This window comes from Dendronephthya gigantea, unplaced genomic scaffold (genome assembly GCF_004324835.1).
Source record: "Dendronephthya gigantea isolate DGI-Jeju-01 unplaced genomic scaffold, DenGig_1.0 000000F, whole genome shotgun sequence".
NCBI lineage: Eukaryota > Metazoa > Cnidaria > Anthozoa > Malacalcyonacea > Nephtheidae > Dendronephthya > Dendronephthya gigantea.
In genome coordinates, this window is record NW_021163010.1 from 7529694 (window position 1) to 7548497 (window position 18804).

Here is an 18804-nt window from a genome sequence, read left to right on the forward strand (position 1 = left end):
TTGTACAAATCATCAAATGAAAATCTCAGAGGTACATGAATTTTAGAAAAGGCTTCTTGTTTAAGACGTTTCTTCGTCACCAAACCAGTGAAATCTAATAAAACTGGAACGATAACTTCATAATAGTCCAGTCAGTGAATAAAGCCGATTTGAATATAATTTACTGATGTGGTGGGACCCGAGCAAGCCAAACACGCCTTCGAAAGAACTGCGGAGATAATCGAGAAGTGAGAAATTCGGTAAGAACGAATGAACATTTCCACGTTCACGAAACCTGTTTTTTATTGAAATGTTGGTTGTTTTAAGTGTCTATTCTTGCTCCGACGAGATGGGTTTGTGTATAAAAACCGGCGTCGTTGTTTTCGTGGTGTAATTTCCGGCCTTCATGGCAGCCTTCAATTTCTCTTCAAATATGGCGGCCAAAGTTGCCGTGCATGCTAAACTTTTTATAAGAGTTCACTGCCAGTGGCGTAGCCAGCCGGCCTGACGATTTTGTAAATTCCCTCTTTGTAAATTTCGAGTTATTATAATTATTCATGTCTTTGAGAAATTTATTGTTTTTGCAGTCAATGAACAACAGAATATTAGCATAGCGCGACAAATCAGGCTGGTTATACGCACTGCACCTACTCGAAGTCAGAAATACAAATTACGCATGCACTTTTCGAATCAACGTGACAATCAAAGATTACTAAAGGAATTAAACTAAAGGTAAAGGAACTAAAAGTAAGTTGCGCTTGAAAATGTTCATAATTATGTCACACACGTCTCTTTCATCTTTAAAATGGTAAAAAAGCTGGAAAACTATATTCAGACAAAATAAAAGTAAAAGTATAAAAAATATCATTACAACAGGACGAAAGAATCGCAGGGGAAGGCTACATTAGCTATTATAGGTACAGTACTGTCCGGAAATAACCTAACACTGCGGTTGCGGTTCGGCAGGGGTTAGGTTGCGGTTCGGCTGGGGTTAGGTTGCGGTTCGGCTGGGGTTAGGTTGCCGTTCGGTCGCGGTTCGGTTGCCGTTCGGTCGCGGTTCGGTTGCGGTCGACTGATAGAAACCGGAGATGACCGCAAGGGGAAGAATACGATCGCGGTTGCCGTTCGCTTCCAAATGGAATATTATGAACAGCTCAGAACGACAACACACAACAATCATATCGAAAACATCATCAGACTGAGTTAGGCCGAGGTTAAACCTCCGTCTCACCGCGGTTCGATCTTGGTCTGACCTCGGTTCAACCGCGATCAGACCGAGGTTTGACCTAGGTTAACCGCTGTTTTTGTTAGGTTATTTCTGAACAGTACTGTATATATGCATGAAATTAACTTAGGGATTTGATTATTTGGAGTAGATTTTTAACTATCTCAGAGGTACATACAATATAAGAAAAGAAGAAATGGTTCCTTGTTTAACAAGTTTCTCATCCCTAAACCTCTTCGTCACCAAACTCACTGTCAGGAGCACGAACTATACGTGCAGTTTTTAACTCAACTTGACGATCTACGTCTGCAAAGAGGCGATTACTAAACGCAAGTGGCGCTGGTTCGAAATTATGGCACACTTCTTCTTCGTCTTTGGCACCGGGATTACTAAACACGGTCATTCCACACTGTGATGCTGTTGTCGCAGGTTTGTCGCAACGAGAGGGCAGATCAAAACACGCGGGTTCGTATGTTGGATTGACTGCAGCCTCTCTTCGAAGATCGAAGTCATCCGCATCTGAGTAGATAGGGTTTTTCCAAGAGGTGCTTCCTTCCGTTGACTTGGTCTCGTTTTCGACTTTTTCTGTAACTTCTCCGTTCATTTTGCTTTTCTCTTTGCGCCTTCGGTAGACGAAGAATACCAGAAATCCTGAGAAAAATATAAATGTTTCAAGATAAACAGCGGTGAATATTTATACGAGCTTAGTAGATTAAGTGCGTTTAAAAATAGACCTTTTGCATTATAGAATGCTTTTTTATCAACGCGTGAAAATGGAATCACTTCACCAAAGCTGAAAAGAGCGCAGTAAAATTGAACTACAAAATTTCGTGCGGAATGTTGTAAAATGAGGAAACATAGCCCAAAAAAGTGTGTCAAAAAAGTACACTCTATTGAAATCACTTTTTTGTTGTTAAGGGTACATGCTCGCGCGTGCAAGAATACCAGGAATTAGCGATAGTTACGTAACGTATTTTACCTATAATAATTAAAACGACTACGCCGACGACAATCCCGGCGATCAAAGAACCATTTACACCTCCATTATCTGTTTGCAGTTCTTCTTTTGTCAATGAAACGTTTGTCTTGTCGGTTGAAACTATAACCGTCTGTTCGTCTGTTATGCTCTCTGTAGTCTTGCTCTCTGCGGTGGGTTTATCTTTCGGTTTTGGCGTAGTTTCTAGCATATAAGAAAGCAAAATTTACACTAATGTCTTTGAATATCGCTTCCTAGGAATAAGCTCTGCATGGTTTAAATTGGTTCAACTTCTGCCTTGCACGAGTTGCATTGATTACTAGCTCAACGTTGCCTATGCGGTCAACCAAAACATTTTCATGAGAGGAGTTCCTACCTTGTATGTAGATATATAAGCAGGCTTACCTAAAATGCAATTTGCGATGTCTTGTGTTCCGCGTTCGGCCGTGATATAACCAGACGGGCAGGACAGGCACTTAAACTGACCTTCCAGCGGCTGGTATGTGCCTTCAGGACACATTAAACATTGCGCAATTGTTTGGTTAATAATAAGGCCATAGTGCCCTGCAGGGCATATCACTGAAAATTAAAAAGGATGTAAAAAATTAATAGAGAGAACGGTTCGATTCGAAATGGAATTTAAAATATTTACGGAAACAGTTTAACAAAGTGACTCCAGAAATCAAATACAGTCAGGGGTTGTTGTAATAATATGCGGGCGCACGCGTGGATGACGAATCCAAGATGACTACCGAACTTGGGTTAAGAAAAAAATGGGACACTATACTACTCATAGCAATAGACACTTCCTGAATTTGTTCTCGGGCAATGAAAACCATCCCATACAAATTCGGGCAAGTGTCTACTCACATTGCATAATGTCATACCGTATTACTTGCTTGAGCGGTTTGAGCGCCGCGGCGCTCTTTAAACTTTTAGAACTTCAGATGCGGTACTTAATCGAGGGCGGCGCTCAATCGGGGGCGGCGTCCGATTGTAACAAGAACTTTAAACAAAAATAATTGAAATTTAGATGCAGCCAAATGCCCCCATTTTGACAGCGAGCATTTTGGCATAAATTCTTCGCACAGATCACTGGAATCTCTGCCTTCACGACTGCCCTGCACCTTACGAGAATTCTAAAGACCGATTTAATAATAGCGTCTTCAAGCGTCACGGTGCGTCGATTAAGCGCCGAATTTAAAGGGAGCGGCGCTCTTTGAGATAAAAACCCGCAAATGCGGCGCTCAATCGGGGGTGGTGCTCAATCGAGTAAATACGGTACATGTCAAGCGTAGCGGTGTAGCTAGTCAGACGGTTTAATTTTGCCAATTAATTAATCCAAATTTGAAATCATCGTAATTGTTCATTTCTTTAGAAATTTATTGTTTTCGCAATGAATAATTAGCATAACCAGGAATAGGTCTTCAATCGGGCTACGAGAAGAATCTGTTTTATTAATGGCATTTGAAATTATTTTAAATTACAGAACAGTCGAGTATTTTTGGATGCCAATTTATATTGGGTTGTTCATATGTTCTGACCAAAAAGACGTGTGGGCAAGGAAACGTTCGTGTCTAAACATGCAGCTCCCAAGATGTCAATAAATATGGCAGATATCACTGTTTGTTGTCTTACATTTCAATAACATCTGGAACCGGTTTGCCATTCATTGTACTTTTTATTTTGTCTCTTTTTTTAATGTTTGAACACTGCTCTGTAAGCCGAGCTTGTGGAAAACATTATACAAATTTAGTGAGAGAATATCAAAGACGGATGGAAAGGTAAGCCTTGTTCTCCTCACATATTTCTTACACTTCGACTTTGTGAACAAGTCGAAATAAACATGCGCATTTTATGCCTCGCACCATGACAGGCACGACTTGTACCTAAAACGTCTGCCGATGAAATGAACTTCTATTACCGGAGGCATGATATAAACCTTATCCTTTACATTTGTGTCAATAAGGTCTGTTAGGTCATGACCGGACTAAATTAGAGCCACCCAATTCAGGATGTAATTAGGAGTTGTTCATTGAAAAACGTCTTTTTGAAACAAAAGAATCACATGCTATTATTAGGGTGACTATACACGACTATTTTATGCTTCATTAAATCTCGGTAACCGGGCTCGTGCGAACAGCCCCTTAGTTAAACTTCCTTTCAATTTTCTTGTATCAAGAAATGGGGAAGAATGCGCAATGAAATGTGCTTGGGGTGAACCTAAAGATTTATGTTTCGACTCATTTTGTTTATACTTTCATATCGTGGAATACCTCACTAGCTAACGCCCTACCTGTGCAGTGTCCTGCGTCATAAGACCCTTCATGCTCAGTGGTGAATCCTTCGGAGCATTCCGTGCACGATGTTTGCCCAGAATGTGATTGGTATGAACCCAGAGCGCATGGAACACAACTTGCTTTTAAGTCTTTATCCAAATCGCCTTGATATCCAGCTGGGCAATCGGCTGTTAAATAAAAATGTAATAAATTCTGCGAAAATAGATGAGCTTGCAAGGTTTCTTTCGAGTTGGTCACGCATTCACAACTGTCTTATTATAGCTGTTGATTATACTAAAATATCATGAGGAAGTGCACCTTATATGCAGAAAACAGGCCTGTCATGAAAAGTATTTTAGTGCTCAAAGAAATTCATAGCAATCGCTTATTACAGATCTAATGCCAGGGATTACGTTATCAAACGGGGCTTACGATATCAAGTAATTTTTCTAAGCTTATACTTTGCTATACGCTGAATATTTATAACTCAATTCATTTTTGAGCGATTAAAAATTATTTTCATGCACAATTTGAACACTCAACCAGGCATGCAGCTAGTGTATTACGAATCATGATCATTCTGCTTGAATTTCTCCTCTATATTAACAAATATTATTAACAATTATTTTCGAATATGACAAATGAGAAACAACAGAGTGACTTCGAAGTTGCATGCAGTTGCTATTATAACAATGCAACTAAAGAAACGTTTAAAACAACAGATATAACTTAGTAGCTAAAAAAAGTCTGGCCTTAAATTTTTCTTACCACAACTAAAGTCTTCTTGAACAAGAGTTTGGCCTCGTGGACACAACAGCAAAACGTCCTGAACAGCTAAGGAATTTTCTTCAACAAAATACGTTTGGTTGTCCAACGAGAACGAAAGAGAACATTGTTGGTTGCATTAACCAACTCACTAATTGCACGTTTCATATCCAAAGTTGCGTTCATCACCCTCCAGGCATTAGTCGCGAGGCCTTCGCCAACACTCGTGTTTGTGGTGGTGTTTTCCCCTATGTAATGAAATTTCCACCAACATACCTCCAAATTTTGATCTGACCTATTACGAAAGGACGGTGGCATCCTGCAATCAATTGGGTGTAAATTTCTTAAGCGGTCTTCCGGAACCATCTTCCTGTGTAAGTATCCTGGCGACGAAAGCAGCTTGGAAATCAGTGAACTCATCGCGTCGTAAGTGTCGTTGCCTAGTTTTTCGGGCGATGTTGTGTTAACTCGGGAACTCTGTACGATAGACACCATTAGCGACGCAGCTGGTACTGGCAGGGTAAAGTGCAATGCCCTAACAAGGGCTATTGAAGATATGGTAAAGCCATAGCGATTAGAAACGTTGCAGAAATACCAACCTTCGTCAGTGGATCTCATCGAAAGAAAATTGAGGTAGGGGAAGGTTTCGTTCAACAACGGGGAGAAGTTGGAAGAGTTTAGAGATTTAAACCACCACTGATACGAGATATTTCTATTATTATTTTGAGCTTGACACTCAAGTGAATCATCACTGAACAAAACAACACCGAGGTACTCTGCGGGTTGTACAGCAATCACAGGGGGTGAAATGACGACGATTCTTGCAGGAATGGACGTTTCTTTGGCTATATGGTTCGACACCTCACATGTGTAGTTACCGCTGTGCGAAGCTGTTATATTTTCAATCGATAAAATGCCACTCGACTTATCTTGCAATATTTCAGTATTATATCTCCATCTGTAAGTCAGAGAACTACCTGTGGCATTGCAGGTCAGTTGGAGAGTTTCACCTTCGCCCAGCTCTACGAAGGCCTCCGGATGTTTCGTGATATTTGGTGCGAGTCCGCATATGCTGTTTCCACTCGTCAAGTTCTCGAGAATTTCCAAAATTTCTGATGAAAGTTCAACAGCGCTGTTAACTGACAAGTCGAGGTTTTGCGTCAGGCTTGTGATCTTCGTTTCAATATCCTTTATTTGGTCGCGAACATTTTGTGCTCCGGGAAGTTCAAGAGCCGAGTAGATATCGGATAAACTGTTTAGAATGTACAACAAACAATCGTCAAAGCCACTGCACTCTTTTGCTATTCTGGAGTCATTGAATAAATCCTCCATTGTAACAAACCAGTTATGGATTAGGAGCTTCGTGGCTACCTGAAGCGGTTCGTATCCATCGCGCGCAGCTTCCTGGTGAAGTTCCTCCGCTTCAGTCATTTCGGGATCCGCGTTGAGATCATTTACGTACGAGCCATTGTCTGTCGCCAATCCCATTTCCGTTGCGAGCGTCAAGTTGATGTTGAGGTTCGTTAACACATCAGTTACGTTGACATTGGCTGTAATCACCCTTTTCGACTTTTCAAGCAAGCTGCGCATTTCAGAAGATAGGTCGTACAGCGAACGCACTACGGCTTCCAGTGGTAGCTGGTGGTTCTGGAACTCAGCGCATAGCTTGTGGTAATCTTTCAGGGTTGACAACTTGTTCTCCAATTCTGAATTCCCAGTGTCTTCCACGGAGCGTTTTCTTCGTGAAACGCTGGAGAGATCTCCAACAAAATGACTTAGAATTTCTTTTGCGACACTTCTCATAGATGCATTAAGGTTAGAGAAGTCAAGAACAGTAAACATTTCCTTGTCAGTTTCGTTGATTTTGAACGTGATAAAGATCGGCAAGAGATTGCTTTGGTAACTTGCTGATACTTTTACCTTAAATCGTATTGTTTCCAACTTTACCTTAGCCACATGTGTAAGATGCTCATCAAGGATACTTCTTATCTGCAATGGTCTCGCTAAAAGTTTCAACTTCTTTTCTCGGGTTTCGACTGAAACATTATAAGCTTTCCGCAAGCTGTAAACAGCATTCCGTGACGTATTCAGCGAACGTCCTGCGGCTATAAACTTAATGTAATCCTTCCTTTTCTTCATAGTCCAGTACGAGACATTCTGTCTTGCGTTCTCTAAGCTCTTGAGGATTTGCACTGTCTTGGTTTTGGTCTTCGAGAACTGTTCCATTGCTGCCTCTCTCACTTTCTTACAGAGAACGTTTTCGGCAACACAAGTGAGGTTGACAATAAGCGAAGCACAAGGTACCGTCGAGCAACAGCTTTTTTCGATCGTCTTAGTTACCGTGTCTTTCTCACACGACTGCTTGCAGATGTAAGGTGTGTGCTCGTACTCATATTGGAATCTGTCCTTGTTACACTGGACTGCTACGACGTGACATTTCCAGTGTCCATCTCGCTGTTCCCTTTGGCACGATATTGCTTTGCTCACAACTTTACTGACTCCAGTTCTACCCAAAGCGATGGCGCCATGCTTGACTCCTTCACGCAAACTTGTTTTTGAATACTGCTGAAATACTTTTTTAACACCTGGGCCGCCAATAAAACTCGTAATCGCGCCCTTAGCCACCGAACATAAGGTCTCGTCAATGCGTCCGGTATCGAGCAATTGCACAATCCCACTTCCAAGAGCGGACGAGAGCGGCGGCGGAGCTCCCAAAAATGTGGCGAAAGCAGATATACCAAATGACACTACGCTTTTGAGTATACCACCGAATGTCTCTCCCAAAAGTCTTTTAAAAAGACCGTTTGTGCTGTGAATCCGTGTACACTTCTGGCTTTCACAAAGAACGATTTCAGTTAACGGAGGAAGTCTACGTTGTACCGTATTGAAACAGGTTGCCGGGCAAACTCCCATTGCTTTTCCGATTATATCTTGGTAGCACTTCGTGCAACTAACTCCCTCTTGGCAAATATCTGGACAATGTTTGACGGGACACAGCCTATCCAGTGCTGACTTTAATTCCTGCAACTCTTCAGAATTGTTATTTGCAGCACGTTCAAGGTAGGCCAACTCTTGTTTAGCCATCTTGAGTCCGCGACTGGCTACTTGGTATTCCTCACGAGCCCGCTGCGTAGTTTCAGATGCCAGTTTTTCAAAAGTCATAACCTTTTCCAGTCGACGTTTTGCTCTTTGTTCCGTTTCATTGATGGATCTTACCCTTTTCATCGCTTTTCTAAAGACACGTACGGCATATCGATCCATTTCGAGACTAAGAGAATGTTTTAGCCCAGTTTGTGTTAACCTGTCCTCAAAAACACCGTCAACAATGAATATTTGATTTTCCCATGTGGCTAAGCGTGACTCGCAACTCATGTTTGCGTCGAACAATCCGTGAATTTTACCATCAACGCGGAATGCCAAACCTTTCTCAAAGAAACTAACATTAACCCACTTTTCAAATCCAAGAATTTTTGTGACCGCTTGGAAAGAACCTAAAGAACTGGAATTCTTATTTCTGGCAATAGCAATTAGAAGATTGAGAGGTTTATTCCCTGAAACGCGAAAAATTCCAAATTTTGTTTTCCCTTTTTTGCCGTAATTATCACCTGTAAACACCGCACCAACAGTCTTCGTAGAGTTGGAGCAGCTTTTCATGGAGTTGGAGCAGCTTAAATCCCCAATGGATAACTCAATGTGCAGGTTTTCAAACCTAATAGGGCCATATTTTAGATTTCCGTTAAAAGACATACTGATTCCGTTACTTATTTCTTCGTACGAAGATTTATTTTCGTAGATCATAGCGTCAAGGAAATACGAGAATGTTTTGTTCGTGCCAATTTCGACGAAAGGGCTCAATTCTGTTCCAATAAAAGGGTTTTGTTTGATTTCGTTGGTAAAGAAAAGTCCCTGTAAATCATCGTCGGCCTTCTGGCTTTGGAAAATCTGCTTTTTTCCTAAATTCAACAAATAAAATTATGAATTGTTATTTGCGTTACATTCCACGTTTTATTTGCCCAGTTATTCCGTCAATCATTGTTTGAAATCACTTCGAATACATTTTTTCCCTTACCTCCAAACCTGGCATAACTAATGGACTCAGATGCTTCTAAAATCATATTCGTCACTTTGCCCTTTACTCTGAATTTCGATCCCACTGTGATTTTCCCGTACAGATCCAGCTTCCATTCCTTGCCAAAAGGAGAATCTGAAATCTGAAATGGAAACAGAAAAATACATCACTTATCTCAGTCTTTATTATTCTTCATGGAATTTCTGTTTTTCAACAGTTATTCTAACCGTGAAAACTAGAAATTACACGCACCCAAAGTAAAACACTAATATTTGAGTACATACATTATCTATGTCATCAAGGTCAGCTACGGCAGTTCCTTCGAACTCCAAACTTGAGTTGACGAAACCCACACTTCTGAGCTCTTTTTTAAGCGACAAAACTATGGCTAGGTTACCACGCTGGGAAGACTCGATATTGAAGAAACGTTTACTATTCCATAAAGTCCGTTTTCTAAGCATATCAATTGTTTTGCTCTTCGATATCTGCAAAGAGTAAAACTTTATATCCCAGCCATTTTCTTCCAACTTTCTAGTGAGTGACACGTCGCTTATTAAATTGCCATCTCTTAATGACGGTCGGAGGATGACGTTCCTTGGCAACGGACCGCATAGTTCCATAGCTATTGACAGTGGTGCTTTATTGTCACCTGATAGTAAAAGATCAACGTCATTATCCACAGAGAGGTTCAGGTTCTGAGAGTTTAAAAGCGAATAGTAAGTTCCGTCATCTATTGGTTGGCCTTCGCCAATGTAGGCAGTCCTCAAATTCTTTCCAGACACGTAATATGTCTGAAGTTCCGAGGGAGACCATGCTGTCGATACCGAATTGTTAGGTAGCGTAATCTGAAGCCATTTAGGGAGGCTGTTGCTAACTTTATTGAGAAACGTCTTTTCTAACAGACGCTCTGTAATTAACTGCTCGGTTGAGTAACTGACTTGATTGTCTTTATCGCAATCCTTTTGGCTTGAGATGTGACTGGACTTAATTAAGTTGGTTCCAAGTAACGACAGGGGTATGGTGGTAGCTCCAACCATTAAGTTGACCACGCCACTTGTCATTGCCATCGGACCAAACGTGACCCATGGGGAAGTCGAGGAAGCGTAAATAGCATCATTGGACCGAGGACACTTGTCAACCTGTTGCTTGTAGCAGCCAGAAGGAATAGCGTTTGGCACCGTTTCTTTGTCAAACGTTAGTTGCTCTGAGGATTTTACTAAAACAACACTCTCGTCAGGAGATTTAAAATAACCCGCACTTGGACCGGATAACGAGTATCGGATAAAGTGTACACCTGGTTTTCTTGCAGTCATTCTTAAAGAACGTGTGGATGGAGTGCCGTGTTTGAAGAGAAGATTAGGAGGCTCAAATTCTATATCCCGGCTTTTTGGAGTGAGAACGACGTTTTCACTCGGGGGTGATACTTTGTACGTTAGATGCTGTGAGGGAACACCAGGTGTTAACGTGGGATAATCAGGAATGGTTATATAACCAATGTCGCACTTTGTTCCGATGTAACCAGTCTGGGTGCAGTTACAAGAATAATATTTGGAATTAATTGCGGAGCATGTTCCACCATGTAGACAAGGGTTAGGTCGACATATTTCGATCTCTAAAATACATCATATCACAATCATATTAAACCTGTCAATCTGTGTAAGTAATATACCAGAAACATTGTTAGGCTAAATGTCACAAATTCAAATAACGGTCTCGCTAACGGGTTTTTTAGGTTAAGAATTAAGGAGGGTGATAAATACGATGTTAGGAATTAGTTAGTGGCGTGTCATTGAAATTTGACAAAATAAATTATAATGATACGTGCATGCCGCACAGACAAAATACCAAGTTTGAGATTACAGTTTCAGATTAGAGTCTTAGCACGTGAATTCTCCAAGACCTCGCCTTGGCCAGAAATGCAGGCCGGTAAGCGGTGATGTGTGTGGCCTCATGCAGCTCAGTTTTAAGTTCATCATTTAGATCAGTGTCGCTTGTATCATGGCAACAGCTAAAAGCTAGAAAATAATGGCGTTCAAAAATCTCTCTACGAAATTGATGTATTCCATCGCGTTGGGGGACATATTTAGGCGTCATTTTAGGCTTCTGAAATGCGATGTAAATAAACCGAGAGCTTTTACGAACCAGCACTGAGTGAACATTTAACGATGCCTGCCAAAAACGAGTAGAAATATATACTTTATTATGCAATTTCAATCGTAAAAATATTCTTTCTCGTGAACACACTTGGGCATCTCGACTTGTCCTCAGTTTTGGACGTGGACAAACATAACTTCTTAATTGCGGGTTACATAGAAGGAAATTTTTAATAATTTCCCCATAATTTCGTATACGGGACACCATGGCATCCATACCGGTGTCAAGCGAAATTTATGACCATTGCGAAATACATGACCACGCGTGGCGAGTCACGAATTTCGCGGCTTACTCGAGCGAAAAACATGACGATTGCGAAATCTATGATTACGGCGGCCGAGTGCGACTGTTAGGTTTTGGCTAATTTTGGCGGCCGAGTGCGACTGTTAGGTTTTGGCCAACATTTCTGTCTATGGTTGTCGTCAACCTTCTACCCAGGGCCTTCTCGTAGGCCCTGGAAAAGGCTGCCCACGTGAATTTTTTGGAGTTATCGGGTACTAGGTTGACCGAATACTCCAAAAAAATTTGAAGTCATGTGGGCAGTCTTTCCAGGGCCTCCTCCCCAATACGAGAAGGCCCTGAGTACGAGATTGGGTTGTCGTTTATTGACTTTATATTTTTTGGGCCATTATTTGATCTTTTTCCGTCTCTGAACCAATGTGTAATGTAGTCTGAGACGTTCCTCAATGCTATTGACTACAGATCCTTACCACTACATGTAATATTTCCCGGCTGCCAGACGCGGTGAGCATCGCAGGCAATCTTGACGGTTCTATCAATGTAATAACCACTTGAACAGCCCACAGTACATTGCGAAGCGAAATAAGTGTTGCAAGGTGAGTAGATGAAGCCATTCGATGGTTTGGCAGGGGTGGGACAGTGGATAACTGAAATGTAGTAAAAACATGTTAAGAATAAGCAAAATGATCTTAAATCTCTCTCTTATTACAGTCACTCTTCACTAACATTATGACATGATTTATATTTCCACATTTTCGTAATTTTCGAGATCGAAAGAAGGTTAGTCGATTAACCGAATTTCTTGCCGACATTTGTTCAATCAGACTCGAATTCCAATAAATTAAATGCATTGAATATCAACAATCAAGGTGCTGCATACAGTCTCATTTGCCACTCTACTCATCATAGCTACATTCCACATAATAAAATTTCAAAATGGCATCTGAGTATAATATTATTGTATGGAACGTCAGCAAATAATTAAAATTTTTACATAAAATATTGCGAGAATGTATCGTTCACTCACTTTCACATTTTGTGTCTTCCCCCGTCCATGATTTCAGGTCTGTACAAGTTCTGTTACTTGAACCAACAAGATCATACCCGGGAGAACATTCAAAATGACACACTTTTTCTGTCGTGTAGCCCGAGCAATTCTTGACACCATTTAATGGATTGAAAATCGGAATACATGGCCGACCTGGGGGGAATAATTTTTAGTGCAGAAATCTTTGAGGCTTATTTCATTTTTCAAGATAAATAACTCGACAACAATACGCATGTACAAAATACGAAACGTTATAAGGTAAACAAAATGAGACCCTGCAGTGTGACATTACATGTATATATACCTGCACAATCACCACCATTTTGTAACAAGTCAAATCCGGATCTACAACTGCATTTGTAACTTCCTGGTGTATTAATACAGTTGTGTTGACAATGATGAAGACCACTAGAGCATTCATTTACGTCTTAATAAAGGCATAAAATAATAAATAAGGCATTGAAACAGCGATGAAAAACTCACTCCCTGTGAAATTACGCTTTTAAATTGCGGCAGATTCTTTTTTTACGACAAAATTTTTTCAATGTCGACGCACTGTTTATTAGCTTAAACAATAAAAACTTGGTTAAAATAACCAATTTTCGGGATTTCTTACCGAATAAAATTGATCGAAAAGATTTAAATCTGAGATAACTAATTTGGAATTAATTGTATGATTTAGCAATCTGTTTTTACAGAGCAGTTTCTTTACAGAGCAGTCGTCTGACGTGAGCGGTAATGTCGTAAAAAAGCTGAATTTATTGTTCGAGACATGGTATAAAAGCCGAAGGCACCAGATAGTGTTTTTTCAATCGCTTTAAAAGCGCCTGTTGTTTGCTATAACTGTGATAAAATCTTAGTATTCCTAAATCGAAGATCCTCTTTAATTATTATTGGTCCCAAAGATAAAATTTTATCGCTTTTCGAGCATTTTCAGAATGGTTGAAATTACACTTAGGCCTAGGTTTAACGTCGCAATTCAAACAATAGATAATGTGATGATAATGAAGCTTACCTCTTCGCTGATGAGGCTTAATGAGGTTTATCATCTTATTATCTATTGTTTGAATTGCACTCGGCGCGACCAAAATATGCACTTAAATATGCAAGACATTAATACAAGTCTACAGGGTGTCTCAAAAAAAACGCAACACTTAATATTCTAAAATTCATATTGTTCGTAAGCTCAATAGATTTTATGCCCCTGGGATTTAAAATGGTTTCTAATCGTACAGTTCAACTGCTAATAGTCAAATCAGCTAAACTAATAATGGTGCAGCTAACAACCGAACAACGAGTTTTTATTGTCGTGCATGATAACTTGAATGCTAACTGTCGACCTTGTAAAATAAATTGTAAATAAAATTTTACTCGTTAAATACTTTCAATTCAGCTCGTTGGTTTACGCACCCGACTTTGTTTACCGACGATTGTGCCGCTAGAATATGATTACAAGCTTTCTCGCATTCCAGGGGCCAAACGTCTTTTGTGTTGTAGAACAAAGAGGATATTCATGAATATTAAGTGTTGGGACACCCTGTAAAGCGCAATAGATAAGCACCTCTGGGAATTGAAAATGGCTCTTAATCCTTCATTTAAAATGCTAAAAGTAATTTTAGCTGCACCATATATGGTGCAAACCCGAACAATATAAATATTCTTGCATATTTAAGTGGTTGCGTTTTTTTTGAGACACCCTGTACAGTTAAAGCTGCTAGCAAGTAGCGAGTCAAAGCTGCTTGCAAATCCACATGATAATTTCTTTAGAAGAAACTTACCATTGCAAGACTTTGCGTCGGTTCCAAGATGATATCCCAATTCACAAGAGCATTTAAAACTACCAACTTCATTAGTGCAGTTGTGCGCACAACCCGCTGTATTCTCGGAACATTCATCTACATCTGCGCATGCGAAAACCAAAAAATACACTTTAGACACAGTACCGTAGTAATTACAATTAATGAAAAAGAGTTGAATGTATGACTAATTTCCAGTTAGTCGTTTTTACAAAAAATTATAACACATGAAAATTATATAACTAAAAATAAGTTTCATCTCGGTTAGTGAAATATCGACAAATATTGATACCATTGCACGATTTTTGGTCTATTCTGTCCAGTCGATAACCAGCCGAGCAAGAGCAGTTGTATCCACCAGGAAAATTCACGCACAGTTGTTGACAGCCGTGAATGTCAGTAGCGCACTCATCATGGTCTAAAAATAGTAACATGTATATATAGACAGAAAAGAAATGTTCGGAATAAGCATTAGAAAATGCAAATAAATGAAGCAAGTAATTATGCGAGCTGAAATCACATTGAACCCTGACAGGTTGACTAGGGTAGCAGCAAACGATACAGTACTGTCCAGAAATAACGTTGCGGTTCGATTGCGGTCGACCGATATTAACTGACGACCGCAAGGGAAAAAATACGGTTGTGGTTGCCGTTCGCTTCCGAACGGGATGTTATGAACTGCTGAGAACGACAACACAATAAGCAAGTCGAAAACGTCTTAAGAAATGTCTGTCAGATCGAGTTCGACCGAGGTACATGCAACATCGGTCTCACCGCGGTTCGACCGCGGTCATACCTAGTTGGTTACTGCGATTAGGCTATCTCTGGACACACTGTAGGTTGAACAAACCTGTGCAACTCCTTCCATCGGATGCAAGAAAATGTCCTGACGAGCAGTCGCATCTGTACGTTCCGATCATATTAATACACGTGCCTTGACATCCATGGACGACGCCACTAGCGGGATCGCATTCATTAATATCTAATCAAATAAATAAATAAATAACTATCTTTTTAGCGAGCACCTAATTGGAAAACGCAAATAGACATGGTGAATGGTCTCATTTCTGAATGAGATTTGAGCATTGTTAACCCTTTTACAACCTCTTCAAGCGTTCAAAAATTGTCTAGAATATTTAAATTATCCTATCCTCCGACATGAAAAGAAAGATCATTTATATCTTGAGGGAAGACATGATAAGGAAGATCATGCAATTACATTTCATATCCGCGCATTCATGCGAAATATATCAAGTCTGATTTGTGAGGTTGTGTAATGAAATTTCTTTATACATACATTTGTACTTAAATTATATATAGTACTAATGGTGATTTGTGTACAGGTTCTTCTTCCAGCAAATGAATAGTTCTGAAAAGCTTTGGCCACTGAAACATTTCGAATGGTAATATACGTGATATACTGTAAGGCAGTTTGGAAATTAAACAAGCTCTTTAATACTTTTTTTATTATGCCCTTCATAAACTACCTTTGCATGATCTTCTTGAGCCTGTGTTGTAAATAAAACCGCTGAGGCAAGGACATGTGTAACTGCCTGGATTATTCACACATCTTGTGTTAGCTCCGCAACTGTTTGGATTAGAAATGCATTCATTTATATCTGAAACAGAAAGTGGATAAATATCTATAATTGAATGAATTTTTACTCATTATATATGGACTTGTTTTGAAACACACTACACAGTCATGTTAATCTTGCTTGCCCTATCTTTTCCGAGGAATATTGGATCGGTCTTTTCGCAGAAAGACCTCGATCCCATGCAGGAAGATCTTGGCCGGGGTTTAAAAGCAGTTATAGAAATGCATGCATGTAGTTGTTCTATCTAAGATTGATCTTTCTGCAACTGGGCTATATGAAATATTAATATGGCTTATATTACTATCATCTTAATAAAAATATTTCAACTTCGTGCTATATTGTGTAGACTTCCTGAGGTTAGTGCAACTATTTCAGTATAACATTCCATTCTACCTTTGCAATTACGATTATCAGACATCAAGTAATAGCCTGCACGACATGTACACCTATAGCTTCCCTTAGTGTTGACGCAGCCGGGCTTGTATCCGCAACCATGCTTATTGGTCTGGCACTCGTTTATGTCTGAAATTCAAAATGTTTAAGAAATTATAGGATTTATATCATAGTGTGCATCCCGCCATCAAATCTTTGGGGATGTTGAGGCTATTTGTGAAACTATATTCGTTAAAAATATATAAAAACGATTAGTATAATTTCAGTATACATTGAGTCAATGTGAGTTACCATGAGTAAATAGTTACTATTGCTCAGCAGAAACTAATGCCTTCTTCCTCGCCTTTTGCTCAGTGAATATATGTAGTCACCTTGCTTTCAACGAATGATTGTTAATTAGGACCACAAATGAAGATTTACAAATTTCAAAAAATTTGAAATTGAAAAAGCAACGTGAAGTTAGCATAGCAAGAAAATACGCGAAGTAATCTCAGCTGTTTCAACAGAGTAATATTACATGTGTCAATTGATATACCCCTATAATTAGTTGGGCTGGGGAGAACAAGCAGCTCGCGGGTCTTAGCTGAAAATTGTTGCCACTAGGTCTTCTGTTTTGTGGGAAACTACCCTAATTGTTGTGTAGGAAACACACAAATGAGCTTGTTCAACTACAATAACATATTATTCTTGTTTGTTTGCATGGTGACTTTCGTCGTGTACCTACAAGCTAATATATACTTACAAGAATATAGCTATCATCGAAAATAAGTTAAGTGAAAAATAAATTGGAAAAAATAAGCGATGATCCTTTCTCACCAGTTCGACATCTTGAACCAGTCCACCCTGAAGTACAGCGGCAGTTGCTAGGAGAAATACATGTCCCTCCGTTTTTGCACCCTCCCGAGCAAATCGCTGTCAGAATGCAAAAGAAATTGGGAATAAATAGCAATAAATATGCATGAGTAAGCATGTTTAATACAATATAATGCGACATACGTATTGTGCATTCAGTTCCCCGGTAGTTGGGACTCCATCCAGAATAACATGAGTAAACGGGCCTCGTCCGAGCAACTCGTTTAGAGACAGTAACCCATCGATACTTAGGAACATTCCTTGAATGAAAACAAATTAGATTTTTTAAGTGCACTTATTCAATATACCATGATGGTATTAAAAAAGAATAGGTAATGTTCCCTTTGAAGTTATCATAATGCTGCAGATTCACAGGCCACTGATGACTCCACCTTCGACCACTCCTAGCTTTTTGATGCCCCTCAGTCTTCAGGAGGCATTCCCTAGTTTTGGATTTCTTAACACCTAGTGTGCACTGTGCGGGGGATATACCTACCTGCAAACTGTAGTATATGACCAACACCACCCAATGTGAGTGCTGCATGTTTCTGTACACGTTCTTGTATAACTGAGACGCTTTGTTGTGGTGTGTTCTGTAACATAATATGTCTGGTAGGTAGTCTTTACATTTTTCCTGGAAGTTGAAAAATACTCTTTAATTAGTAGTATTTAAAGCTTAGAATTAGGGATCAGGCTTTATTAATATATTATTGTATGCTTTTTAATCGCTATATCGATAATTGATGATTAAATGAATTATTGTCTGTCTTTTAGATTCTGTCTCATATGTCTCTGTCGTTACGGGGTTTTGGATAATGGTGGCTTATGAATTGCCGTTACTACGTTGAAACTTTGCATAATTATATGCAATCATTGTCTAACATTTCAGTATCTTTTAGAGTATATATACATGGCCAACAAGAGACAATGTTTAATGGTTTCACATTTAGCCTGCAAATTCCTTGAACAGTTATCGAGTGATAAATATCTTTTTAGATTTCTAAATAGTTCAACAGTCCTTCCTCCTGGGAAAGGTATACTTTAATTCCTGCTTGAACACGAAAATGTTTGAGTTGTTTTAAAATATCCTCTTTAAGAACTTTTATGCGATTTCTTTAGGCCTGCGATTGCCATCGTAATAGTCCTGGCAAACGTACAGCAACCAAGCTAGAATGTATTCGTGACGTAAACAAAATTCTGCATCAACAAAATTCTGTTTATGCGTGGGATGCGCAGCATAGACTTTCGTTTTCATAAATTAAATTAAATAGGACAACCATTCCTTGAAAGCTTACCTATAGTCAAACATGTTAACAAATCGAAAGAAATTGAAATGTGTCGCTAGCATTATTCCTATAAGTAGAGGGGGTGGCGTTTAGTGCGAGAGCTTTTAGGGCCTGTTTATATGATCCGGTCTATAGCCGGGACGG

General features: G+C 39.6%; 2 protein-coding genes across 2 annotated transcripts in view; both read right to left on the bottom strand.

The window, feature by feature from the left end:
- Positions 1-1152: 1152 nt before the first annotated feature.
- LOC114515570 lies at positions 1153-5344 on the bottom strand. The gene is made up of 5 exons (XM_028534855.1): positions 5228-5344; positions 4477-4647; positions 2586-2759; positions 2184-2384; positions 1153-1855 (listed from the first exon to the last, which is right to left on the bottom strand). The coding sequence occupies exons 3-5, from the start codon at positions 2698-2700 to the stop codon at positions 1431-1433; spliced, it is 741 nt and encodes a 246-aa protein (XP_028390656.1). The 5' UTR covers positions 2701-2759; positions 4477-4647; positions 5228-5344; the 3' UTR covers positions 1153-1430.
- A 343-nt stretch (positions 5345-5687) lies between these two features.
- LOC114521651 overlaps positions 5688-18804 on the bottom strand; it is a 32742-nt gene continuing 19625 nt past the window's right edge. Inside the window, exons 6-20 of the mRNA XM_028542154.1 lie at positions 17871-18008; positions 17519-17634; positions 17339-17434; positions 16523-16651; positions 16019-16150; positions 15382-15513; positions 14824-14949; positions 14514-14636; positions 13040-13162; positions 12715-12888; positions 12158-12334; positions 9578-10905; positions 9294-9435; positions 5916-9177; positions 5688-5736 (exon numbers count right to left, since the gene is read on the bottom strand). Coding sequence (XP_028397955.1) covers positions 5688-5736; positions 5916-9177; positions 9294-9435; positions 9578-10905; positions 12158-12334; positions 12715-12888; positions 13040-13162; positions 14514-14636; positions 14824-14949; positions 15382-15513; positions 16019-16150; positions 16523-16651; positions 17339-17434; positions 17519-17634; positions 17871-18008 — 6247 coding nt within the window. The remainder of the gene's footprint in view (positions 5737-5915; positions 9178-9293; positions 9436-9577; positions 10906-12157; positions 12335-12714; positions 12889-13039; positions 13163-14513; positions 14637-14823; positions 14950-15381; positions 15514-16018; positions 16151-16522; positions 16652-17338; positions 17435-17518; positions 17635-17870; positions 18009-18804) is intronic.

What these genes read in the sequence shown, in the direction of transcription:
- LOC114515570 (XM_028534855.1), bottom strand. Translation starts at nt 2,700, where the DNA reads ATGTGTCCTGAAGGCACATACCAGCCGCTGGAAGGTCAGTTTAAGTGC. An exon ending in CATCGCAAATTGCATTTTAG is followed by an intron (nt 2,385 to 2,585) that starts GTAAGCCTGCTT and finishes CTTATATGCTAG; the next exon opens with AAACTACGCCAAAACCGAAA. An exon ending in AGTCGTTTTAATTATTATAG is followed by an intron (nt 1,856 to 2,183) that starts GTAAAATACGTT and finishes TATTTTTCTCAG; the next exon opens with GATTTCTGGTATTCTTCGTC.